The sequence below is a fragment of the Tenrec ecaudatus genome, chromosome 5 (genome assembly GCF_050624435.1).
Source record: "Tenrec ecaudatus isolate mTenEca1 chromosome 5, mTenEca1.hap1, whole genome shotgun sequence".
Taxonomy (NCBI): Eukaryota; Metazoa; Chordata; class Mammalia; order Afrosoricida; family Tenrecidae; genus Tenrec; species Tenrec ecaudatus.
Genome location: NC_134534.1, coordinates 134,734,072 through 134,761,906, shown reverse-complemented (window position 1 = coordinate 134,761,906; position 27,835 = coordinate 134,734,072). Strand labels below are relative to the sequence as shown.

Here is a 27,835-nt window from a genome sequence, read left to right as displayed (position 1 = left end):
AGGCCTAAGAAGCCATTTCATTCAGTAAGTACAAATCTCCATAGGAAAATCGAAAATCAAATCCTCTCCAAGGAGCTATGCAGAAGGGAGGAGTCAGCTGCTTCCCAAGCCCCCTTAAATTGAGCCCTTACACCTGGGAGAATGGGGCTTCCCTGCATGTATCCCGGGTGAGGGGGGGGGGCGGGAATGAAGATGGAAGACCAATGTGAACTTTACATTTCTGGCTCTCCTTTCCCGAGCCTCAAACCACAGGAGCATCTTGTGCAAAGGTTGGAATGGTCCCCTCTTCTGAGTCTACTACTTCAGGTCATTGTGGAGTTCTAATCTAGGTCTAGGTCCAATTTTCCTTTTTTTTTCTCTCACCATCAAAACCAATTCTGATAGATTTTCATTTCTTAAAAGCTCTACGTCAGCATCTGAAAAGTAAGTCCAAATGAATTACTTTCTGGGAGGTAAGTTCTAAGAAGAGGGTCAGTCTGACTTCTACATCTCCACACTAGCTGATGCATGACTATTGGCCAATCAGTATCTGTTCAAGAAAAATAAATCAATGCACAGTTCAAATAACAAAACATCGGAAGAAACTGGCACATTAGCATCTGAGAGACTCAAAAAGGGAGATAAAAGGTGACCAACTAAGCACTTACCCCGAGAGACAACAGTAAATTGGAATATTGAAATATAAAATCTGCATCTATCTTGAGGAGCTCTGGTTGCACAGTGGTTAAGGCACTCAGGTGTCGTCAGCTGCATGGCCTCAGGAAGATGAGGCAGTCTGCCTCCGTAAAGATCTAGTCTGAGAAAGCCTACTCGGGCACTCCTCTGCGCATCAGGTCTCTGTGAACTAGAACTGACTTGATAGCAGTACGTTTGTGGACATCCGCCTTACATGTTCAACTTTGCCCTATCTGCCTGAGCAAGGGATTCACTGATGCCCTATTCTTTGCTCTCAAGGGGCAATAACTGCTTTCTTGATTTCAAGGGACACAATGCAAATCATTCTCATGTCCAGACCTAGGCTATCCAATCTAGTACCCACTGACCACAAATGCTTTCTAGGCACCTGCAATGTGGCTGGCCTGAATTGAGATGTGTTGGAAAGGTAAAATATTGAAGCCTAGTTCCCTGGAGGCACTGTGAGTCAGGCCTTTGGCTGCAAACCTCAGGGTTGACAGTTCAAACACTCCAGCGCGACTCTGCAGGGGAAAAATTATGAGACTAAATCTTCCAATAAAGATGCAGTCTCCACAATCGCTATACAGGATTGTTAGCAGTCAAAATCAATGTGACGATACTGGGTGTGAGTACGTGAACCTCATTAGCAGAATTTAGACCAAAAAAAAAAAAATCGAAAAATACCCCATTGTTTTATATAATGCACAAGCTGAAATGATATTTTGCATACATTACAGGTAAATAAAACCAATTGTTAAAAGTAGCTTCACCTGCTCGTTTATCCATTTCCTAACGTGGAATAGAGGAATGATCATCAAAAACACACAGCAGGACACAGTCCGAGTGTCTCAATCGATAGAGAAGGCAATGGGCCGGACTGTCTACCATGTAACAGGGAGCTTATATATATATATATACAATCTCCATTGAAAAGGCACAACAGACCGAGAGGAAAATGCGATTAGTCTGGGTCTACACACAAGGACACTGAGTGGCAGAAAGGAGATGGTACTTAGCAGAGTTACAAAGCTGAAACATGGGAAGACAAAGCACGGAACCAAAGTCAGATTGCCTTCCAAATGCACGTGGTGTGCTTTGCTCTGCCACTCACTTGGAGAAAACTCTCCCCATGTTGTCAGAGGCTAAAGAAAGGATGCCAAGTCTCCGGCCTGCGTGACCCTGCAATGAACTTCCCATTGACACTCTGTACCTGGGATGGGGCGCCTTTCCTCTGCCAAGGGCCATTTGGATACTTATAACATCAGTCAAGGGCCACACTGGGCAAACACTTCATTAACTCATTCCTAACGTGATGGCAGGGACTGATCCTCTTTGGTGACACATGTGATGTTAGCTGGTGTGGATGATCCTCGGGCCCCATGTTCTCTACCCCTCCAACCACTGGTCAAAGATCAGCTAAACAAACTCGGAAAATAAGAAGCGTGCAGCAACATCGCACAGGCTGGTTTTCTGTGTAAAATAATCAAAGATTTTTTTTCAATTAGGCTTCTTGTCTTTTTTTAGATTCCAAGCTCTCTAGGGTATCTGTCACTGTCAGTATCATTCGCTGGTTGGGTTTCATGAAAACTGCTACCTGTGAATTCACTAATTTGGGAAAGCGGGAATAATATTCCACCTGTGATTCATTAGCTTACTTAATCTCTTAGCTGCCTCCACAGCCTCACTGGCAGAGTCCACGACAAAGAATCTCTGCACTCTCACTCCATTGTCAGACATCAGCTTCTTGCTCTGGTACTCTTGAAGGTTCAACCACCTCCGCAGGGTTAACTGAAATACCTGGTGAAATTGGGCGAGAAGAGAAACAGCACTTGTTATTAGCAAGACAAATAACAGCCAACCAATAAATTATGCCAGTTTTACAGGTACCTTACTTGCTGATCAATAACACGGAATCTAGAAGGGCAAAGGAAAACAAATCTGTATAACTTCTTCTAGCTTAATTTTTTTTAATAAGAAATGCTAATGGCACTTGGAGTGCGCCGAGCTTCTGGTAAAGGTGATGGAAAAAATTTGGAATGATGATAGTGGAATGGCATGAGGAAGGCAGCTCGCATCACTCAACTGTGTATATGGCAGATGGTTGAAATGGGGGGGGGGGGAGAATAGCCTATATGTTCATCAAAATTTAAAAACTGATTACACATTTTAAAATGCTAAAGAAAACTATACACACACGGAAATGAATGCTGGTCTTAAAAATGGGTGAAAACTAAGTGAGGTCTCTACTCAAGTATTACGGCTACGTAAGATAGTACCTCGGGAGAAACTGAGTGACAGGTTCCATTTTGGCAACTTCCAGTGAGTCCCTAAATATTTCTAAATAAAATTATTTTTTAAATAGCCAAGATTCTACCATATATAGTCTACACCTAGCTTGCTTGCATTAAAGAAAAGCCCAAAGCATCATTTTAATAACTAGATGCACATCATTAACCATTGGAAAGTATCTCAAGTAAATTTCTTTAAGTCTTTGAGGTCACTGAGTGACAGAGCAGGCCATTTCTTTAGCCCAGTTTTTAATGCCATCTAGACAGTCATTATGCATTTAATGAGACTGCCCCTGTCCTGTACCAAAGTTCAGTGCAGTCACCTGAAAGTTTTATCATTAATGAAACTTATTGTTAAACAGCAACTTGTATATTTGCCTGACTTTGCTCAGGTACCAACTAGAAGTGGATTCTAATGTGAATTGTCAATTAGTTGTTATCTGTGTGGAAAGGAAACATCCAAAGGGCAAAATGGCATGAGCAAATAAATTCCTTTTTTTAAATCATTTTATTGTTGGCTCATACAATTCTTATCACAATCCATACATGCATCCATTGTGTCAAGAACATATGTACATTTGCTGCCAAATAAATTCCTTTTAAAAAAATTCATCACAATTCCTGATCAAACCCTAAGTTCCCATATTTAAATGGGAAATTTTTAAAAGGAGGAGAATATAGATAGCTTCTTCCATGAGTCATGCTGCAAAGCATCCACACTTTCAAGAGGTGGGATCAAGGCACAAACATCCATCCTGCCACCACATCAAAAGACCACTTTTTACACCCTTGGAATAAATTAAATTGTGCACCTCAAAGTGGGAGTTGGAATCCTGGCCCCTATACCTCTAATATAAGTTCCACTTAGAAATACGCTGTCACGCTAGATAAATTCAATCACACTCGGGTAGCCGTTGTTGTTAGCTGGCATTGCATTGGCCCCTAACTTAAGGGGCTCCACGGCGCAACAGAATGGAACACTGCCCAGTGTTGCCCAGCCCTAGGATGGATGGACTGAGGATGAAGTCATTGTGACTCGTAAAGTTATCACGGGCTGACTTTTTAAAGCAGATCGCCAGACTGTCTTTCTAGTCTGTCTTAGTCTGGAACCTCCATTGAATCCTGCTGAGGGTCAAGGCAGCAGACCAGCCTACGGGGAGACCAGCGGTGACTGTGCTAGGATGCAAACGTGGATCTTACAAAGAGAAAGTGAAAATTTGAGCAAACCGATTAGGCTAAGTTTCCAATCTAATCACTTTTGAGTTTTACGTACATCTATTTAAAGACAGATTAGGCACAGAACTGTGCACACATGGAAGATCAACAAAGACATCTTTGAGGGCCATCCATAGGCCAAGGAAAAGAGGACTGCTGGCACAGAAGGAATTGGCCTGGCCAAATCTTGATTCGGAAAGCTGTGAAAAAAAATACATAGATACTTCTTAAAACAACCTACTTATGCTACTTCTATGACAGCAGCAGTAGGTAAAGAAGACAACCTGCTAGCAGCCCTGTCACTGGCAAGAGTTGATGTCAAATGCAGTACATGATTCAGATGACACTGGGGTCTTCAAGGCTTTACAACATGAAACCATTGTGTTCAGGACCGCTAATGTTACAATGTACCTTGGAGTTCTCTCAACACCAAACCAAAGCCAAAGCCAAAGCCAAAGCCATTGCCTGGTGTCTGAGTTGAAGAGCCCTAAACCGGGTATCCAAGGTCTAAATCTGTAGAACCCACAGTGGCCTCATCTTCCTCCCTCAGAGTGGCTGGTGGACTTGAACTGCAGTCAAACTTTTCCCCATTATCACCACTGGTCTCCTTATGGACTGCTCTAGGGAACTGTACTTCCAAGGAAATCCAGGAACATTGCAACTCACTGGGTTGCACTGAAAGGCAATGAGGGGATCTGGAACATCTCGCTGTCTATATGAAGCCTGGGACAGGGCGTGGCACATGGAAGTTACTCAGAAAACCTAAGTCAAAGGAACAAACCCTGCCTACTCAGCCCTGGGGGGAGCGAGTCTTGGTGGCACAGTGGGTTATGCTTTGAGCGAGTAACCACACGGCCACCAGTTTGAGCCCACCAACCATTCTTCAGGAGAAAGCTGAGGCTTTCTGCTCCCATAAAGATACTGTATATACTTGTACATAGGTCAAGTTTTTCAGCACATTTTTAATGCAGTTTTTTGTGGTTAAAATTAGGTGCCTCGGCTGTTATTCAAGTCGGCTTATACTAGAGTATATTCGGTATAGAGCCTCAGAAAACCTAGGGGTAGCTGTAGTCGGTTCTAAAAGGTTACTATGAATTGGAATGGACTCCCATGGCCATGAGTTGGTTTGGGGAAGGAGCCTGGTAGCACTGACATGTAAGCATTGGACTGCTAACCTCAACGTCAGCAATTCAAACCCCTCAGTCACTGGTCTGGAGAAAGATGAGGCTGTCTGCCCCTGTGAAGGTTTACAGTCTCAGAAACCCTCTACAGCCTCACGATGAGTTGGAATTGACTTGTCAACAGTGGGTTTGGTTTCAGTTGTTGTCCCTTAGGATAATTTCTCATTCCTGGCCTCTAAAAACAGAAGACTAAAGTTAGTCCTAAAGAGTAAAGAACTGAAGTAGAGGATAATTTATACACTTGCAAAAAATAAAAGTTTGGCATAATCAAGCCTAAATCGAGCTTTCTGGTCTGTCCCTGGGAATATTTTCTTAATACTAATGCTATCTGTACTTCCCTTTTCGAGGGAAAAGCAATGACCAGACAAACAATGCTTACATCACTTACTATCTAGTGTTCTTAACTTACAGACCCGTCTTCCCTCGGACTTTAAGTCTAAATTAACCCTAATTGGACATACTGATAGTCTCAACAGTCTTAATAGAATGTCATATAACTTACCAGGAGTAATTCGAGTGTAAGGCATTTAGTAAAAGTCACCCAATGAAAGAAAAGACTAACTGTTAAATATATGCCATTTTGGGGGGCCATTTTTAAAAGGTAAATGGGAAAAATCAACAGCCTGCGTCTGTGTTGACATACCAATTTGGAGCCATTAAGTGAGGAAGAAACAGTGCCCTTCGAAAAGAGCCTTTAAGAGGGATTTAAATACGCCCACAGTATGGCTTTGGTCGATTCTTTTTCATCAGAACACTTGCTACATTAGTTTAGATATGCTAATGCAGTGTGCAGCAAACTAACTGCCATTGATTCACACCAGACTCATAGGTACAGAATGCATATCGACAGTTTCCACGCAGACTCATACAAAAGTGCTTGGCAGCTGCAGTCCTGAACTGGAAACCCAAATAGGAGGTGTGGTTGCAAAGCCACTGAGAGAGCAGAGGCTGGCATTCCACTAAGAATCGTCTTCCAGGATAAGCACCAGAGTTGTCTCCTCCAATGTAAAAGAGTAAGGGTCCTGATTGAATCTGAAAGTTCATTTAGCTTCCCTTTTTTAAAAAGTGGTGAGATTGGAGAGGAATAACTTATGTTTACTTTTATACTTTCCAGGGGGAAAAGAAGGGGAAAATATGTCAAGTAGATGAGGTAAAGCATGCTGAAAATGAAGTGGAACTGCTGGGTCAGAAGGACCAGGATGACAATAGCAGTTCCATCTATTACTATGAAGCATTCCCCATGTGCTAGGCATCGCACACACCACACATCAGCTGGTGGCACTGGACGGCGTGGCTATCGTGCTGGCAAGGGTGCCACTGCTAATTCAAACATCAGCAGGCTCGTTCATGGTGGAAAGGTTTCAGTGGGGCTTCCAGAGTAAGACAGAGTAGGAAAAAAGGCCCTGGTTCTAAAAATTAGTCAATGAAAACAAGTACTATCCATCACAACAGAGCGCTGTGCTGTCCCATGGACCTGTTTTGGCCATGCCACTAACAGGGATCAGTCTCTAGGGAAGGGCATCATGCTTGGTAAAGCACAGGGCAAAAGAGGGCAAAGAAGTCCCTTAGTGAGATTAAGTTGGCACAACAGCTGCAACAGTGGCCAAGCGGTGAGCATGGCACAGGAGTGGACTAAACAAATCCATAGAAATACATACGTGGATAAGAGAGAGTTTTATATAAAGGGCAATTGTACATTAAGAAAGCATCAGAGTCCAGTGCAGTCAAGCCTACAAGTCCGATATTAACCCAAATGTCTGATAACAATCTATAAAGTCCTCTTCAGACTCAAGGAACACGTGCAATGACACCGAATGCAGGATGATCACAGGCCAGTGGGTAGAAAGTCTTTGGATCCAGTGGCTTTGCAAGCATCTCAGCGCTGGCAGGCGTGGCTCCTCCAGCCCTGAGGGCGGCATCAGGGTAGGTCCTTGTGGCTTCTCCTCAGGGAGGTCTCACAGGAAGTGAGCCTCAGTAGAGAGTCTCCAAGGGTTGAGAGAGAGAACATCTCTACCGCCTCCAAGGAGGAAAAAGCAGATTTCCCCGAACCCTCAGGAGGAAGCCAGGCCCACACAGAGACCTGAATGACGATGACCCAACTGCAGACTAGACTCCACCCCTTCACTCTTAAGCCTCTCAAGTCGCAAATTGACACCAGATGATGTAACGACCACAGGGAGGGTATCATGTTTGGTAAAGCACAGGGCCAAAGAGGGCAAAAGAATCCCTTGGTGGGATAAATTGCCAAAATAAATAGCTGCAACAGTGGACATGCGGTGAGCATGGCACCGGAATGGGCATTTACCCTCTGTTCTGCACAGATTTGTTTACCCTGAGGCCAAGTTAACTCGGCGGCAGCTAGCAACAGACAATGGAGACTCACATGATTTAAAAAAAGGAACCATGAAAACTCAACCATTATCATGTCCCAGAGTAACTGTCATCAGAGTGCCAGCCTTCCTCCTTCCAGGCACTTCCTTGATCCAGCTGAAGGGAGGGGTGGACATGTATCAATCACTGACCAATGACCTGTGAGCCAGCACAATGTCTGACACATGTGGATCCACTGCTAGCCATGCCTCCCACTCTACCCGCCTCCTCTCTTGTCATGAGAAATGACAATGCAAAAGATGGTGGCTAATCTGTCACCCTGGGTGGGATCACCCCCACCCCACCCCCAGGTGACGCACGGTAAGCACACAGTGAATGTAGAAGGTAAACCTTTGTAGTTTTTCCAAAACTGAGATTTGAGAGGTCATTTGCTACTGCTCCAGAACCCAGACCCTTATGTACTGTGGAACCTCGTGCGTCCCCACTGATAATACACTTTACACATTAGCAAATTAATACTGAAGGTCATGCAGTTGTGTCCCTACTTGCTCGATTACATTTATATAACTTAGCTTGCTCCATATATTCCTTTTCTGGGCTCACATTCCTATAGGCTACTTGGTGACAGAGAGCGGGCAAAACATGATGAAAATATCAAAAGGCCAAAAATCTACCAGAAAAAATGACACTTAGGTTGGCATAGCCATGGGTACAGATGTGTGAGGACAAGTTCTCTTAAGACACTAGAATGGCAGAAGAACTGCACTTCCATTTCTAGAAGAGGTGCTGGTTCGGATACTGAAATAGAAGCCTCACCCTAGGAGAAACAGGAGTCTTCCAGAGGATCTATGAACGCCAAAGCTGGAGCGATCCAATAAAGTTCAAAGACCATCTGTCCCACTGGTTTCCACAATGTTTCTGCGGTGACTAGCCTGCTTCCCTCGGGTCCCCTTGCTCTGCTCTGGATTGCAGTTCCCCAAGCTTCTTCAGCAATGGGTTTCTGCTCAGAGTGGGCTATGGGAGGAAGGAAGACCTTGACTTCTGTGGAGTCAAGTGGCATCTCTGGGGCGGGGGGTGGGGGTGGCTGCTGCTCCTCTAAAATGTCATGTACCCCCAGACAGCCCATCCTTCCCATACTTCAAGATCTCACTCTCTCCCCACCACAATTCCAACACCCATCAACTGGTCCTAGATTCCCACAAACTACCTCCTTCCACCATGAGGGCTTGAAATGATCCATCGATAGTTGTTTCTCCAGCCCCAACTGCCTTCTAATTGCTCTAACGCCTACATAACTAATTTTCTAACCCGTGTTAAATTCACTTGATTAAACAATCAGGTGTAATCTCCACTTAGCTGATTAGCCTCTGATAGACCTCATGAGCTAGAGCTTGCAGGTACTGCTTCATGGCAAAAGAGGTAGACCAGTGGGTCACTGATCATGGAGATTCTGGGATCGTACTCTGTACCAGCTTCCTACCCAGTCAAATTTTCATGCACTGGAGTTCCATAGCATAAAAGGATCCAGCGTCCCCATTTCACACTCGGGAACCTTGAGGCCCAGAGAGGATATGGTTCCCCAAAGGCGCCTGGCGTGAACTAGTGTAACCCGCAATGTTCTTGTCCTCTCTCACAAGGGCTCTAGGAAAGTGGCACCATGTTCTCCAAGCCCTGGGGGGAGAGGCGCCTCGACACCCTTCCTCTCAGACTTGTACAATGACGACCTTTCCCCTGTTCCTTCCCTTCTATGGCCCTTTGATAGAGGAGACCTGTCTGAGCTTGGGGGAAAGGGGAACAGTAAAAGCTAGAAAAGCAGCCCATAAAGATTGAAGGGCCTATGGGAACAAGGGAGCAGAGGTAGAAGAAAGAGTGAAAAATGAGGAAGAGGGCAAAGAGAACCAAGAGATAAAAAGACAATGACTAAGCAGCAAAACCTCACAAGAAAACTCAAAGCACAAAATCAGACAGCTACACAGGGAAGGAAACAACCGACACGACCAAGAACCCATGCCTCGCCCATGGTTTTAAAATTAGAGGTGCAGAGACTACTGAAATAGCACCCCAGCAGGGAGGGGGGGTGGGGGGAGCCAGTAGAGAGTCTGGATACAAATGCCACTGAGCAGGCGCACACCCCAAGGGAGCCTCTGTGAGCCATGTTGGCCCACTGGCTCCTCACACCTCCCCCACCCCACGCAGCACCCTTTCCGCAGGAGCCCCGCTTCCCTCGGGAAGCAGCTGAGAGGAGGATCCTCAGAGCCCAAGACTCACCAGCCACCTGAAAAATACAACTTACAGCAAAACGAAAAGCCCTTCTGCCAGAAGGTATGAAAAGACCATCGGTTTTGAGAAAAATAAAGGTTTGCTGACGTAGTCACCTAGCTCAACAAGAGGAACCCCGTGTTGGTGCAAACTGCCTTTAACCCCTGCCAGCAGCTAGCCACCCTTCTCCTCCTCCCTCCCAACAAGACCTTGACTCTTCCAAGAACTCTCCACACCCTGCCTGCCCAATTAACAAGAAATGCGTACTATCTTGCAAGACCTTGAATTAACACCTGCAGCTGTGCGGTTCCCCTCAACCCCATCACCCTGCCAACCTGACAGGAATGTAAGGCTAGAATATCCCTTTCCTTGAGCCTGTCCTCTATTTTGAACTATAAAATTTTGGAATTTCTTTGTTCTGGATCGAGATCTTTCCAGGCACTAGCCTACTCTCGGACCAAGTGTTTTAAAAAGATTTTACTTATGAATAAAATGGCGTTGTTGATCTCACCTGTTTACTGCAATGTCAACGGTAAAAGTACTAGCAAATAAAACAACTACAAATACGGCACTGTGGGACTGGTATTGGGCTGATAGCCAAAAGGTCACCGGTTCAAACCCACCAGCTGCTTCATGGGAGAAAAATGAGTTTATCAAATCCCAGCCAGATTTACATTCTCTGAGACACTGAATAGTCGCTAAGAGTGGGAATCAGCGCAGAGGCAGAGGGTTTGCCTTTAACTTTCTATAGCCACCTTCAAGACAATTTGCCATCATATAGAAAAACAAAAACTGCCCACATGATATGATCTGAAATTTTATTTTCTTAGGTATCTATCCTAGAAAATCATTCACACATATATTGGAGATATATGCAAAGATGTTCTGTACAGTATTGTACATCATAAAAAGAGGAGTTGAAAATTATACAAATACCCAATTAATATGTAATAGGCTAAATTACAATATATTGAAAATTAAATAATTTATAGGAGTCCTGGTGACATAGTGAGTTATGTGTTGGGTACTAACCCACCAGGTGTTAGTGAAAGGTGAGACTGTCTGCTCCCACATAGATTTACAGCCTCAAAAACCCAAGGGGGCAGTTCTACTCTTTACTACAGGCTCACGATGAGTATGAACCAACCAGGGTGGGCAGTCAGTACAGCATTTCCAAGAAAGTAAAATCTCCTCCCTATGGTAGCGAAGGTCCCACGGCCAGTTCTGGTCTGTGCCAAAACATTTACCAGACCATGCGTACCCCTCAAGTGCCTTCTGGGTGACAAAAACGGGAGCTGTGAGAGTGAAGTCATGGGGCTAAAGGAACCCGAAGAACTACATTACTACATAGATGGTGGTTGCCCTGGCTTACCTGACCCACGTTTGTGTGACTAAGTAATCCGCTTTGGAAGTGTTAATCACTGTAACCTTAGGAATGATTTCTTATTACTCTTGACTAGTCAAACCTGATACACACACACACACACACACACACACACACACACACACACACTGAGGCAAATTGTTCTCCAAGACCTATCACGAAAGAAAAGTGCAAATTTCGGACCATGCGTAAGAGAACAGCATATTTCAGACACGTGTCCACACACAGACATATTCTGCGCCTTCTAAGGGTGCACACATGCATACCAGTCGCCATGAAGCTGACGTCAGCTCATGGTGACTGAGGAGAACTGCCTTCCACGAAGTGTTCAGTGGCTGATTTCCAGAAGTGGAACTCCAGGCCTTTCTTCCAGGGCATCTCTGGGTAGAACTGAACCTGCAACCTTGTAGCTAACAGTTGAACACAGTAACTGTTTGTACCATTCAGGAACTGAGATATATTTACTCATATAGATATAAACACATTTTTACTCATATACGTATGAGAGATGTCCACCAATCTTCATGTCAGTAGATTTGGAGAAGGCAAACCAAGAGTGGTCAAAGGGATCTTTAAACTAATCTATAATGTTTTTTGAAAAATGAATTTATTATGTGTATAATGAAAATAAATCTACTGAAAAACAGAATGAATTAAAAATAATCAAGCCTACTCTTTAGCCATGATGGCATAGTGATTGTGCATTTGGCTGTGGTGGTTTCAGCAGTCCAGAAAGTACCAGCCAGGCCAAGGGACCAAGACAAGGCTTTTTGCTCCAATAAGTAGTCTGGGAAACACACAGGGGCAGTTCTCTGAGTTGGCATCAGTTCAATGACAGTGAGTTGGTTTTGGCAGGCTGGGGTGGGTGGGGGAAGTTTGGTGCTCAAAGGAGCCCTGGAGGAGTAATGAATTATGTGTCGGTGTGCTAATTGCAAGGTGAGTAGTTGGGAACCACCAGATGCTCCAGGGAGAAAGATGAGGCTTTCTACTCCCATAAAAATGTACAATCTCAGTAACCCATGGGTTCTGCTCTGTCCTATGGGTCACTATAAGTCCGCATCAACTTGGTGACCCTGAGCTTTGGTTTATTGATTTTTGGGGGGGGAGGGGCTTTCTGTGTGACACCATGTCCTAGCAAGCAGGCTGGAACACGAAGGACACGCACCCTTGCTCTCATACAGCAGGGTTCGGCAGCCCCAGGGTGGACAGTAAGGCTGAGGGACCGAGAGCTGCTGTTCTTCTTTGCGGAGAAGGGCACTCTAACAGAACCTCCTGCTGCTCAGTATGAAGAGGCTGGCAGACCTCATTCCAAGCCTTCAGCAGCAGTGACCACAGTGGAATACCAACAAGCAGTGTGCTGCAAACTCCGAGGAATACATGTTTCTCTCATTACAGGCATGGCAACGGAGGCAGCTGCTCGGTGGGCTGGAGCAGGACAAGAGTTGATATGCGTTCATTAGATTTTAATTGTTGCCAATGTTATGCTCTATGCAAATATGCAACCATAAATCTGCCTTAGTCATATTAACTAGGACATACTGGCACCTCCTATTCCTCTGGTTTTTGGAAGTTTACTTCATGCCACTTCTTTTACAAAAATCCTATATTAATACTTGTTTTTTGCTAACTGAAATTCTGAAAAGGACTTTCACTTTTATGAGAGGATAAAAAGGCACAAAGTGAGACTAGCATTAAGCATTTGTTTTGCAGGGAGCGGTTCAGAGGCAGTGAGCACCCCCGCTGGGAAGGATGTCGCCAAGCTCCTCCCCCAAGCAGACACTCAGCTGTCCTGGTGCAGAATTGCCTGTGCAAAGGCACTATTTGGTAGGATAGGGTCAGTCGTGTTTAGGCTAGGGGACACTGAATATTTCCTCCACACAAATGAGTGGCAATCGCTTCTTACTCCAATTCAGCTTACATAACGTTTCATAGGAAGGCCCTACTTTCAGAAGTTGGAGGAAAACTTCAAATAAGTGTGTTTGTACTAGTGAAAAAACAGCATAACACACTGAATGTCAAGAGAAGGCCTGCTTGCTTAAAACAGGCTCTGCTGCAGACGGACTGGGCGGCACCTGGTTTCTACGAGGCATAACAATCCTATGGCTGCTTGTGCGGTTAGGATTCAGTGCCAGGATGCCAGCATTCCCACTCTCTTGGGAAGGAAAGCGCACTAAAGACCTGGGGTAGGGCAGACACAGAGAAGCAAATGCCAGGATTAGAAGCCTCAGTCTAAGGGAAGGAGAAATAGTGTGAGTGGGGCTTCAAAACGCAGTGGAAAGATCCAACTAACAGGACCTGGGATGTTTTTGAAGCCCCTTGGTAACGCCCGGCAGGGAAGGAGGTTCAGAAAGGACAGTGTCTGCTTGTCCTTTAATTCTGTGTTTGGGATAAAGGCAGGAGTTTCCATTAAAAACACAATGTTGCTTTTTTCTAGAATTGGGGTGTTCCCGACCATTCCCTGTTGATGCCCACTTAAGTAAGTACCCATTTCATCAGCCCCCTGTGGCTGCGTCCTTAAGCTCTGGGCATGCGGAGGGGCACTGCAGACTCTACAGATGAGGGAAAGAGGATTGAGATGAATTTCCTTATTTATCAAATGCAGGAGAGTAACAAGCGTGTTGTCTTTAAAGCTTGTTGTGAGGAACAAGTGAGTTAATGTCTGCAAATCAGTTGGAACAGTGCCAGGCCCATCTTACGTACTCACACAAAGACCAAAAAACCCAACTTGTTGACATTATTTCCTGCGGGAATCTAAAAGGGAGAAGAAACTAGTAGATGCTCTCGCAGGCGATTGCATGCTACAGGATAAAGAAATGCCCACGATGTTTATTTTACGCACATCTGGGGACGTACGTTTACGCTTTCATGGTGAAATGTGGAATCTCCAGGCTCGAACCGCTCAACCACCACCGGAAGAGACAGAAGAGTTATTTACACCGGGCAGGCCCGGGAAAACCTCACCATTGGCATATGGGCTATTGACGTCAGCCAGTCGCGCGACTTCCTGTCTCACGAGTTAGGGTCGCCCCATCTCATGAACAGTTTGAAGGTGAGCAAAGTTAAATGTGCCCGAGGGTACGGGCGTGGTTAGGTGAGAGGCAATATTTGAATCCAAGGCCCCCAGGAATGTTCTATTACTGCAGTGGAGTTCATTTTTTCTGAGGGCTGTCAGAAGTCTGTTGTTGTGAATCCTGTACGCAAAAGGTTCTGGAACCAGTACGGACAACAAACCAAACTGCCGTTTCTTCCTTTAAAATAGTAGTTTCCGTTTAAATAAAAGAAGTTGACAAACTGAAAACAATGATGATGACGCCCCAGTACCCGAAAATAGGCTGCTGATAGGATGTGGAATTTCATTAGAGTCAGTGGCTAGGAGAAAGATACTGGTAAGTTTACTGCCCAAGAGAAACAATATTTGAAGTCTTGGGTAACAGGGACAAAAGGGACCATTGCTAGCAGGAGCCTGGGGTCATTTTCACTCCACTGACAAAGACATCTGCGTACCTCTGGGGCTGCGCCCAGCAGAAAGGCAGACCGCTTCTCTTAAAATCCTCCTCCTCATCTATCCTAGCAGAAAATAACTGAGAATTGAGCTATTGGACTACCCAGATATTGGATCACAGCAGGTTCCTATTTCCGAGTTAATTCTTCCTGGGGCGCCTTGAGGAATGCGAGTCCTTCTTACTGTGTAATTTCCAAGAAGGGTATCATTCTCTGGTTGTAGTGTGGGTTGTGTGACCCCCCTGATAGGCTCAAAGAAAGCCACTCGCCATCCAGAGAAACATGCCATCTTTCTCCACAAAGTTAGCTAAAAGGAAGTACCGCTGAGGATGAAAATGTCCAGAGGAATTTTAAAGTCCAACTGAAAACTGAGTGCCAAGAAGTTCCTGACTGTGCTCTCCGTGTGAGCAGCACCACCTCGTTGAAGTCTCACAGCGACTCTATGAAAGAAGACACAGGCCCAGCGCCATTTTACAGATGAGCAAGTTAAAGCGCAGAAGTACCCGTCGATCAGGATGACAGAGTGAGTTAGAGGCAGGGTCATTTCTCAAATCCAGATGTGTCTGCCACCAGAGCCTTTGTCCTTCAAGGAGTCTGTGGTGAAGCACCTGGGTCCTCAGCAGTGAAATCAAACCTGCTTGAAAGGTAAGGCAGAGGCTCCAGTTTACAGATTCCATTGCAGGAAGGCCCAGCGCTGCACTGAATACCAGGTTGAGGGCGAGATGTGAAGCTATGAATGAGAAAGAGGCTGCTGGAAGAGTTTCACGCGGTCAAATGAATGAAGATTCTCCAAGATTCTGCTAGGTTCAACCGAAAACACACACACACACACACACACACACACACACACACACACGTTTTTAAAGGACTAAAGAAATGTGAAACTCTCTGTAGTGAAGACAAATGCCCAGAGGACAGTTCACTGCACAACTATAGACAGCTGCTAGATGCCAGCAGCGAGAGATGAGAGAGGATAACAAGGCCCTGATAAACATTAGCATCTTAACACAGCAGCTGATATAAATGTATGAACGCACAGCACTTTTCCACCATGCCTGCGCGTCCCCTCCTAGAGAAGATACTGCTCCACTATATTGTAGAGGGAAATTACCTTAATTTCACACTCTGAACAGAAGTGGGCAAGATATATTTATCACGAGAAAGGAAACAAATCGAAGTAGCATAAACATATACTTGCATTTTACCCCGACCAAGGAAACCAGCAGAACCTATACTTTGCTCATTCTTTAGGCAAATTGTCACTGTGCAGCTGTAAGGTGGGCGCCACTGTGCTACGCTTTCAAGATCGACTGGTAAACAGCTCCACAAGCTCCTTTCAGTCACAGAGCTCCTGTCTTTGGAGGGCAGGCACAGAAGAAGGAAGTGAAGGCTTAAGTGAAGAGTGTAATTACAGAGAGCAGTAGGCGCCATGACAAAAATAAAATTTACGTAATGACTTATAAAAAGCCAACTCCAGGGGCCTACAGATGGGCTTTGGGTCCCCACTCCGCAGTCCGCCCTCATTCATAATGATATGATTTTTCGTTCTTTGATACCTGATCCTTTCAACACCTCGTGATCACACAGGCTGATGTGCTTCCATGTGAGCTTTGTTGCTTCTGAGCTAGATGGCCGCTTGTTTGCCTTCAAGCCTTTAATACCCCAGATGTTATATCTTTGGATAGCCGGGCACCATCAGCATTCTTCACCACCTTTGCTTATGCACCCATTTATCTTCAGCTATCGTATTGGGAAGGTGAGCACACAATTATTTGACTTTTTAGTCTTTGGATGGACAACAGAAAAGTGGAGAAAGGGACACGTCGGACAGTGTAAGACATGACAAAATAATTATAAATTATCAAGCATTCGTGAGGGAGGAGGGAGCGGGGAGGGAGGGGAAAAATGAGGAGCTGACACAAAGGGCTCAAGTAGGAAGCAAATGTTTGAGAATGATGAGGCCAACAAATGTACAAATGTGCTTGACACACACTGGATGGATGGATGGATGGATGGATGGACAGTGATAAGAGCTTGAGAGCCCCCAATAAAATGGCTTAAAAAAAAAAAAGACGCCAACTCCAGATTGAGTGATCCCCCTGGAGGAAACGGCACCTGTGCAGGCACTTGTTGAGGGAACAGTTGTACATGAGGGAAGACGACACGTTAAATGAAAGCAATGAAAGCATGCCCTGCAGAGACCTGCACGTGTGAACGTCTTGAACAAATGACCAGGAAGAAAGAAGATGTAAACGATGAGCGGGTACCTCAGTTCGTGCAGGTACCAGCTCGTGAAGCTACAGTCACAATTTCAGATTTTAGTCACTCGAGGCTTTAAGCAGAGGGATGATAAGATCACATACGTGATTTTAAGAGGTTATTCTGTCTTTTGTTTAGAGAATGAAATCAGTTACAACACTTTTGCATTAAAACAAACAAAGGGTCAGTAAATCATTTCTGCAAAGACCAGATAGCAAACATTTTAGACTCGCCAAGCTAGAGGATTACACTTTTCAACTCTGCCTTCACAGTGCAAAAGCAATCACAGATAACACGGATAATAAAGTATTATAATAAATAAGGGACATGGCCCTGCTGCGATAAAGCTTTGTAGTGGCCAGCAGGCCACCCTTTGCCTATCTTTCAACTAAACAACAAAGAAGGCTGGTGGAGGGGAGAGAGGAACGAAGAGATTCTAGGTAAAATTTGGTGATGAAGCAAAGCTTGCTCGTGGACTAGATGTAATTGTAGCGTTCAAGGAGATCTGGGAGCCCTGCAGGTGTAGGGGTTAAGCACTGAACTGCTAACCTCAAAGTCAGCTGTTCGAAAACTCCAGGCACTCCATGGAAGACAGATGGGGCTTTCTGTTGCCGTAAAGAGGAAACCATAGAGGCAGTTCTGCCCTACCAGACAGGGTCACCATGTGTCAGAGTCGACTCAATGAGTTTGTTCTCAGGATTATAGACATAGACACACTTTTGACAATGTTGAATTCATCTGAATATTGGGCATTTATGTATCTGCTACTCATAAAAAAAACAGCATTTTTTTTCAGGTATGATCTTTAACTCAGGGGTTTTGCCCAAGCTGGCCTTTGCATTAAACTTAGTTATTGGGATCTCACCTGTATGTGTTCCACTAGATCAGAGCAGCCCAGTCCTCCAGTATTTAACATTAACCGCAGCTGGCAGCAAGCAACACTGCCCAGCTGTAGCTCATCCTGCAGGAGGTGGCTGCCTGCAGCTCATCACCTGGAAGGAAATGCCCGGCCTCCTTTGAGTAAGGAGACACTGTGGAGAAGTGGTAAAGGGAAGAAACACCAGGGGGCTTCATAAAGGTTTTTTTCTTTTTTGGGGGTGTGGGGGGTATCCATGATCTATCTCTTTCATTTATCAACACACTTTTTGAAGGCCTCTGAAAAAGTACGCAGGCCTAACAAATGGCCTATCCAACGGATTCAAAGGCAAAACCCAGCACTAACAACCATTCTGACAGGAACACAATAGATGGTCCCAGGTGGTGGTGGTGGTAGGTGTAATCCAGTGGGTTCTGACCCGCAGCAGCCTATGCACAGCAGACCGAACCACTGCCCAGTCCTGCCCAATCCTTCTGATTGTCCCTGTGCCTGAGAGCAAGGGGCAGCAACGGGGCAGTTCCTCTCACAGAGAACCTTCCTCTTCTCTGCCCTTCACGGATCACCATGGTGGCCTGCTCCAAGGACTGGTCTCTTCTGACAACCTGTCCAAAGTGTGGATGACCAAGCGTTGCCATTTGCCTGCAAGAAACACTGTTTCCAGGTAGATAAAAGTCAATTCTCAAAAGGTCAAGACTTAATGGACCATGTGAGACTACTCCCGAGGCAGCCTTGAAATTTTGAATTGAAATGACTCCTGGAAATCCCATTTCTGCTAATAACACACTGGCTTGTGGAGTAAAATCACCCACGAGGACATCCTTCTTTCTATGAGATCAAATGGTCAACATTTACTCCAGTGAAAATATAAGAAAATCATAGAAGGGCTGGGAAACAAGATTAATGAGAATGGAACAAGCAGAACAGAAATAATGAGAATTTTAAAACATTGCAAAAAAAATGTAACCAGTAACACCAATTTGCATAGAAATGGTTAAAGAGAGACCGAATTTGCTACAAAACTTTTCACTGAAAACACAATAAGTCGGAGAAGGAAATTAAACAACATACTGCATTGGGCTAAAGGACTCTTTTAAGTGTTAAAAATCAAAGATGTCACGTTGATAACTCAGTAGCATTTGAATCAAGTCATGGTACATTGGATCACCTCACATAAAATGCATGTGAAGATAACCTGACGCATGTGACAGACAGACAATGAAAAAGAAACAGGAACAAAAGCTGATGCATTCGAATCGCGCCCCCGTGGAAGAAGACTGGCAATGCCACAGATCACTCTAAGAACAAATCTGTGTCTGCGTGGAGAAAGGCCTGCGCCAACTGCAACCCGACAGTCCCCTGGAAGAAAGGATGGCAGGATGGTGCCTCCTTCACTTCAGACACGTTCTCAGGAGGGGCCCAGCGCTGCAGCAGAACATCACCGGTTCAAGTAAAGGGCCAGTAAAGCCGAGGGCGACGTTCCCGAATGAACGGAATGCTTCCGTGGTTCAAACCTTGACAAATGTGAGGAAGGCGCAAGCAACCCGTGTTTCATTAACTGATGAGCAAGACAGGCCAGGAAAATGACTTTAATCAGAAGATTTTGAAACTAAGATCTGGAAGCCACTTGAGCTCACGCTGGATAGAAGCAGACATCGCCTCAACAAGCAGGCTTTCAACAGCTTTAACCATTGGCTTCCTAGCCCTGCCAATACGCTGTCCCTGCGCAACAGGTGAGCTGCCGAACAGGTGAGCTCCCGCAAGAAGGGGCATCCACAGCTTTTCCCTCACAGCCTTTTACAAGGTTCCTGCCAGGTGGTTTAATTGGATGTCAGGTGTCTGGTTTTTGTTCTTTTTAAAAAATGAGTTTCTGCTCTCTTGATTCTGGCATAATTATTTCGGGATATTTAAGTCATTAGCACACATCATTAATATTTACGTACAAGGCTGATAACCACCAATCACATTGCAGGAGAAAAATGAAGCTTTCTGCTCCTGTGAAGAGTTCTATTCTCAGAAACCCACGAGCGCAGTTCCGCCCGGTCCTGGAGAGTCACTGGGTACCAGCATCGACTTTGTGGCAGTTGAGTTGAATTTTCTTCTATTCCTATCAGAGGGCTTCAAAAATATGTGGGGAAATGGAATTAAACACTGGAACTTTCCACAAACTTTCTGAAGCATGCATGTGTGCGCGTGCGGTTGTGTCTGCGTATGTGAGCACTTTGGGGCGGGGGCTGTAGGTTAAGCATTGGGCTGCTAACCACAGGTTCAGTGGCTCACACCGACCAGAGCCATTCAGCAGGAGAAAACTGAGGACAACTGTTCCCATAAAGATTCCGTCCTGGAAACCTAGCACAGAGCTGCTCTGGGTGAGAATCGATCAGGTGGCAGCACGTTTAGTTTGGCTTGGGGTGGTCCAGTAGGTAAATACTCAGCAGTTAACCAAAAAGACAATGGTTTGAACTCATTAGCCACTCCAGGAGAGGAAAACACTAAATCTGTTTCTCCAAATACGTGACCCATGCACGTTACTAGCACAAGCCTGACAGGAGTGCTTTTCAACACTTCCAATTCCATTGAGCTTGGGACACTCACTAGGCACGTAAAACAGAACACCCAACCACCAAGGGCTGCTCGGGGACCCACACACACACAATGCTTAGGACTGAACCTGGAAAATCCATGGATCCTGTGTGCATGTTCAGGATCGCCATTACAATGGGCCCAACGGCCCAGCTACAACTCCTTAAGACCTGCCATCCTCCTCCATCCCCTTCAAGCCACAATCTATTAGCTGTCCTTGAATTATTCCCACTAGTTCCTTGCTATCAATTCATTGAAACCTTGCAAGGGATAGAATTTATTTGAATCAACCCACTCATGCTCCTTCTAACAACCTAATGGTGCTTAATAGTTTAGGATGCATTTAAGTTTAATGGGATTTACACATCATCGCCATAGATTTCCCATCACTTCTTTATGGAGGCAGTTTTGAGCCTGGCTAACTCAATCTCCCAGGTTCACCTGTCACACTGACCTGCCAAAGAAGGGACTTGAAGAGCATAAATGCGCGACCTTGGCTGTGGAAATTCCCGAGATCACTGCGGTGACATTTCAAAAGTTCTCTGTGCAGAACAATCACTGGTGTCTGGCAGGTTCCCAAGTTCACCATTTGTGTTTAGAAAGGTACTTCACTCTTGTGGATGAATAAAATTATTAGTAGGGTGGGATACTAGGCCCTTGAATCTGACTTAAAGAAAATGACATTTGTACAGAATGCCCTTTTTACACATTCCCATTTCAAATCCCCGTCTGTGGGAGAAATTGCTACCCCGAGCACTACACTCCCCTGCCAGTCGACTGTTCCCTAGAGCCATGTGGAGTTAGGAGGAAAGCACAGGCCAGACCCTCAGTCCATGTTAGCTGATCCTTTACTTGCAAGATTTTTAATCTGCCTTTTGTCCATCAGAGTGGGACAGAGGGAGCACCTACATCGTGCCTTTGTCAGTATGAATAACTCAAAGAAGTCTAACTCGAGGTAGGCTTTCAGAAAACTGGACATGAAAACAAAGCTCCAAAATCATCCTTGGGGAAAAAAAATTGATACCCCAACCTAGCATCGATGACATTCACTTCCCTGCAGGAAACTTCTGAAGGAAATGCTGCCACCCCTTTGGGAAGGACCCTGTGGTGATAGAGAAGTCTGAGAGGTGTACGCAAGCAAAGGAACCCTCATAAAACAGGCGCACGCACTGGCAGTACTCAGCAGTAAAGGGGAAAGATTCATGGTGGACTTCAACTTGTCAAATTAGAGCATTCAACGAGCCCAAGATATGTCAAGTAAACTTAATTCTAATGATTTTTCACTCAGAAAAGGATAGTGAAATGCTATGTGATATTTCTATACTTTCGCAGCTGGATCAGACTAAACACTAACATAGAATGTGAGACACACATGCAAGAAGCAAAATATGATGTCTTACTTGACAATGTCATGATAAGAGTTTCAGAAACTTAAAAAAAAAAGAGTTTCAGAAACTGAACATGAGAAATAGGTTAAAAGGTGATTGGACATGAAGAGTTGGTAGCCCAGTGACTGGCAGGACCTTCTTCTACCTCTGTTTCCTTATTCCCTTACAAGGTCGACATGATTTATATGAATTCACTTTTCAGATGCCCTGGTTTGAGATCAGGAAGCCACCCTTAAGGAGAACTTAAACAGCCACATGCACTCTAGTGCACACTGGAGAATTATTCACAGGGGCTGAGCTGAGAGAATAAATGTGGGAAAGCCATCTTATGGAATGTCACTCAAGCACAGGGAGAAACTAAGTCCTGATGCATACTACGACAGAGAGGAATCTTGAAAACATTATGCTAAATGAACTACACGAGCCATAAAAGTCCAAATGTTGTATGACCCCACTTCCTAAATACCTAGAATCGGCAAATGCAGACAGAGAAAGTGGATTAGAGGTTACTAGGGAATGGAAGAAGTGGGAAACCAAGGACGACCGAGCCCCTCAAGTCGCTGCTGAGACATAGCAGCCCTCTAGGACAGAGCAGAACTGGTGCCTGAGGGCTTCAGAGACTGTAAGTCTTTACAAGCACAGTCAGACGGCCTTGCCTTTCTCTCAAGCAGCAGCTGTTGGATTTGAACTGCCGACCTTGTGGCCCAAATCCTAACCCGCTGCTTAAGGGGTATTTAATTTGTTTGAGAGTGGTTGTACAATATTGTGAATACAATCATTAAAGTGAAACTTTTTGATACTTAATATTTCACGCCAATTTAAAACAGGCAGCAGTCTTTGTCTAAATTCTGTGTAAGCTACATATTAGTTTCCATGCAAACGTTTTTTTACTTGGCATCTATTTTAAATCCCATGAAGCCAGTTGTTCCTTTGGGAACATAGACTGTAAAGCAAGTAAGAACACAACTAAGCAGACAGAAGGAGCTAGGTGGCGTTTTACCGTCGGGAGAAAGCTCTTTGGCTTGTTCAGTTATGTCACATTATCTTTGCGTCTGATGCGGACGACCTCCCTGGGATGTGGTGTCACGCGTCAAGAGAAAGATGAAGAGGCTCTGAACGTGGGCCCTCGCAGCAACCTGCCATTTCTTGAGAAACCTTCCCTCTGCTCTCGACACTCTTCTAAGTAGTTAGTTTGGTGGGGCTGAAACTGCAGATTACTTTCTCCCTTCCGAGGTTCCCCTTTAGGTTCGGCGGTACCGGGGGGTGGGGGGCTGGGGAGAGCGTGGGGGATGGAAATGGACTTGCTCCTTTTGCATGCCCGACTGCCTTCCTCGTCAGCCCAGTCATAGCCCTTCACTCAGGCAGTAGCCCAATGTTCCACAAGCAGTTGTGTCCAGTCTGTAGGTCAGTCAGCGGCCGCTGACCAGCCTTTGCGGCGTTAACACCAGCCAGGCAGTCTGGCTTCCTTACGCTCAGGTCCAAGGTCTGCAGGCCTCCTCCTCCAAGTTCCGAGGCTGCTGGAGAGCTCCAATCTTATTCCAGACGCTGTCAGACGCACACTGCAGTCACGGTGCCTGTTTTACTCTTCGTTACTTTGGGGCCTTCTCAGTTCCCGAATACCACTGTAATTGATCCGTAACACTAGCTCAGTTAAAGTGACTAGTACAGCTTCTATATTCCTGACGGGCCCAAGCAGTAAACAGCTCTTTCCATATTTTCTAGCCAATAATATGTACAGATCAAGAAAGGCATCGATGGTTCAGTAGAAGAATTTTCACCTCCCATGAGCAGGAGACCTGGGTGTGAGTCCCAGACAAAGTCTCTTATCATCTACCAACTACCTGTCAGTGACATCTTGTCATCTACCAACCATCTAGCAGCTACCAACATCTGTCAGTGACGGCTTGGGCGTAGCTGTGATGCTAAACTGGCTTCAGCAGACGAAGATACGCTGGCTTTGTTATTGTTGTTGGTTTTCCTGTTGTTGTTGTTTTCTTTCATCTTTTTCTGATTATTATATCCAGGACAGTCAAATCTATAGTGTCAGTAAGTGGATTAATGGTTCCTTGGGGATATGGCAGGGGAGGTTGGGGGGAGGGGGATGGGAAGCTAACAGCGATGCATACAGAACGATGAAAATGTTCTAAACTTGATAGTGGTGATGACTGTATAACTCTTCTTGATGTGACTCCACTCTTCAATTGTATGACATGTGAATTAAGAAGCCAAAAATCTATAAAAAGTGAGTACATACTTAGCCTATTGCCTTCCTACAAAACCCACACTTGAAGATAATTTAGGGTTTGGGATCTACTTCGGAAAACCCAGTGGAAACCTTCTGTATCAAAGTCTGACCCACGTGATCATGAGGCTGGAGCAGGAGTTGGCAGGATTCTGGTCCATTGGCACGAAGTCGCCACGAGACGAGGGCCACCTCCCAGCAGCAGGCGACAGCGCCGAGCGGGGTGGCAGCCCCACAGCACATGCGCTCACTCACTCCGAGCAGCTCGAAGCCCTCGCACCTACAGCTCTGCAGGACACAACGCGGTGCTCAATTCCACTGTATTACTGACTAAGCGTTCAGATGAGCACAGACGCTGGAGAAAGGTAAATCTGTTCCTAAATTCTCAGGAAAATTGCTGTGTGCATCGAGAGAGAGATTTTCATGAGTTTTGAGGGGTAAGGTGATGGCAATCCCCAGCACCAGGTTTGGGTAAAACACACACACTCATACACACATACCAAAAATAAACAAACAAACATCAAAACCCGCTGCCGAGACTAGAAATCTTTCCAAGCCCAGAGAAACTTGTCCCTCTCCCCCTGAGCTTTTGGTGGGTTTGAGCCACCTCTCTGACAGTGAACAGCCCGACACCACTCCACCACAGAGAGTCTAAGTCTCTAAGCGATAGGAGTCAACTTTTTGATGGGGACCTCAGATTTTGTGGGCACAGCTACGAAATGTGCTCTGTATTACAAAGAAACCCCAGAGGCGTGTATTATAAATATCTGAGGCAAGCACTGCTGACTGCAAGAGAATGCGACCAATTTCATAAAGCACATATGAAAAACCACTCCCGATTATCCTCTTCACATAGTTTAAAAGAAATGTTCAAACAAATTCTGATTGCACGGTATTGTTTATACTATGTGTTTGAAATATGAAGACTGAATCACAAACATATTAAGAGTACAACTAAACAACAAACAGAACAGGATTTAAATTGTAGATTTGATAGATCTAATAGGTAGAATTATGAAATACTGATGGCCAAGGATATTAACCACAGAATATAATAAATCCCCTCTTTCTATTCAAATAAAAAAGAGACTCACATCTATACTGCTAGCATTTAGTAAGCACCTACTTGTAGTATATAAAAACAGCATAAACGGTGCTTTGTAAGGCAGCAACGGGCTACGGGTCCATTCATTTGATACAGGCTTTTCTTAATCTCTTATGTAGAATGTGCAGTGCCTCACATAGCAACACAAATTGCAAGTCCCTCCTCTCAAGACACTCCCAGCAGCAAGAATGAAAGATACAAGGCACTTGTGCCCATTCTCCCCCAAATCACAATCTGACAGGCATCACAAATCAATCTTTCACCAAAAGAAATGGCCTCCTCTCAGAAGCCCCATCACACAAGGCTCAGAAAGGCATCATCAACTTGCAGCTCAAGGTGACATCTACTTGCCATCTCCAACCTGCAAGAACCAGTTGTCACTGAGTCAACTCTGATACATAGTAACCTCATGTAGGTGACAGCTGAAGATTGCCAGACCTTTCTTCTGAGGTCCCTCCAGTAGGTTTGAGCCTCCACGCTTTTAATTGAAAACCAAGCAACTAACCAGCCAAGGACTACAGCCTGGCATACTAAGTCATAACACTTCTGAATATAACTTACAAAGCTCTAGGTCAGCCAGTGTTATTGGAATACAGACTCATCCATTTAAACATTATCTATGCCTGCTTTTACACTATAAAGTTGAAAAGCTGCAATAGACACGACAGGGTCTCACACCTAAGATTCCTACTCTGGGGCTTTTAAAGAGCAAGTTTCCTGCTTGCCTTATCTTTGCATTCCACTTTCCATGAACTTTTGGAAGCCCCCTCGTATAGGGGTACCTGGGGAGTTCAATGCAAGGATTCTCACTTTGTAACAGGCGACCTGGGATCAATTCTCCAACCGGGGAGCTTGTCCGTGGAGGTTTACATGTTGCTGTGATGCTAAACAGCTTTCCACGGAGCTTCCAGACGAAGATGGACTAGGAAAAGGGCGCGATGATCTACTTGCCAAGAAAGCAGTCACTGAAAACAGCAGAGATCACAATGTTCCAATTCCCAGCACATAAGAGAAATGGCGCGGGGCCACGAGGTATTTGCTCTATTGTGCGCGGGGTCACTTTGAGTCTGGTCGACTCAACAGCAGCGAACAGTCCAACATGCAGCACGTGCTGGTCAGGGGTAAGTTCCTGCAGAGTCAATAGCAGCCGGACGTCCTCCTCCTGCTCCTCCTCCTGCTCCTCCTCCTGCTCGGGAACTAAGGAAGGGAAACTTCACAGGGAAGACCTGCTAAGGCCATGCACTTCATGGGCTGTGAGCAGCTGCTCTGATTGTCACCAGAAACACCTTAGGGACCTAACCACCTTTCCTACAGGCCCTGTACATACCTGGGAACCACAGGAAAAGAGCTAGGTCTACTTCCAAAAGGAAAAGGAAGGAAGGAATTCTGCGCATGCTTTCTTTATTTCCCAGCTGCAGAAAGGCAAAGCGGCCCAGGAGGGAGCGCGTGTGACTCTCCAGGGGCGTCCGCTTGCAGCAGGTCACCACATGCACCAGTGTCCCTGAGGATGGGCAGCGTCATGATGCTTCCTACCCTAAGATTACAGAGAAAAGGCTGCGTAAGAGGCTCCAGATTGGGAACTTCATTTTTCTAAGCGCTTTTATGGCGATTCCAGAGGCTCTTGCTCCTCACGCTAATAACATTTTTATGATCAGAATGTCTCCAGAGCAGATACTAATTTTCACACATCCTCGGCTGCATTAAGAACCGGAAGCCTGTGTGCCATTCACTGCTGGAGAGAGAAGACCAAGTATGAGCAGTCTGTCCTGACCGCACCCCATCGTTGAATAACTCCCAGTCCATACGAGCCGTGCCACTGTTGGCACCGACAACATATGCTTAGCTCAATCTACTTAATAAAACTGCCTTTGAAAGAGTTTATTCACATTCATGTGTTCGGCCTTTAAACTCATTATCAATTAAATACACAGACCACTGACCCCCAAACTGGCCAGAATGCTCCCCTCTGTGGAAGGGAACAGGGGTGTACCAGACTGAATATGCACAGTATTCTCATATTTCATGAGTTCTGTATTAAGGGAGCATAGTATCTTTTCAAATAAATAACTTTCTACAGGAAACCTGCTCTGAAACCCTACACTAAAGAGTTAACAAGCTGTGGTACAGCGAGCTCACTCCCTTTTTTATAAATAGAGTTTTATTGGACTATAGTTGCACCCATTTGTTTACATTTTAAATATGGCTGATTTCATACTCCAGTGGCAGATGTTGAGTAGTCAATGACAGAGAACATTAAGTCCTACAAAGTCTTATTATCTGTCCCTTTACTGAAAAAGTAGCCAAAATGAGGGTCCCACCCAACCCACACATGAAGCTTTCTCCTTACAGCTCACCATTTTCCTTTACACAAAACACCCAAGTCCATTGCTGACAGGCAATGCAGACTCACAGTGGCCCCACAGGATCAAGGTGCACTGCCCCTGATGGCTTTTACTGCCACATCTTTCTCCGGCAGAGCAGCAGGTGGGTACAAACCACCAAGCTGTCCCGTAGCAGCCTAATACTTATCTGTGTGATTCATCCATAGTT

At 45.2% G+C, this 27,835-nt stretch overlaps 1 protein-coding gene across 1 annotated transcript in view; it reads right to left on the bottom strand.

The window, feature by feature from the left end:
• SUCLG2 (succinate-CoA ligase GDP-forming subunit beta) overlaps positions 1–27,835 on the bottom strand; it is a 306,332-nt gene that overhangs the window by 233,651 nt on the left and 44,846 nt on the right. Inside the window, exon 2 of the mRNA XM_075549909.1 lies at positions 2,331–2,472. Within this exon, the coding sequence (XP_075406024.1) occupies positions 2,331–2,472 (142 nt within the window). The remainder of the gene's footprint in view (positions 1–2,330; positions 2,473–27,835) is intronic.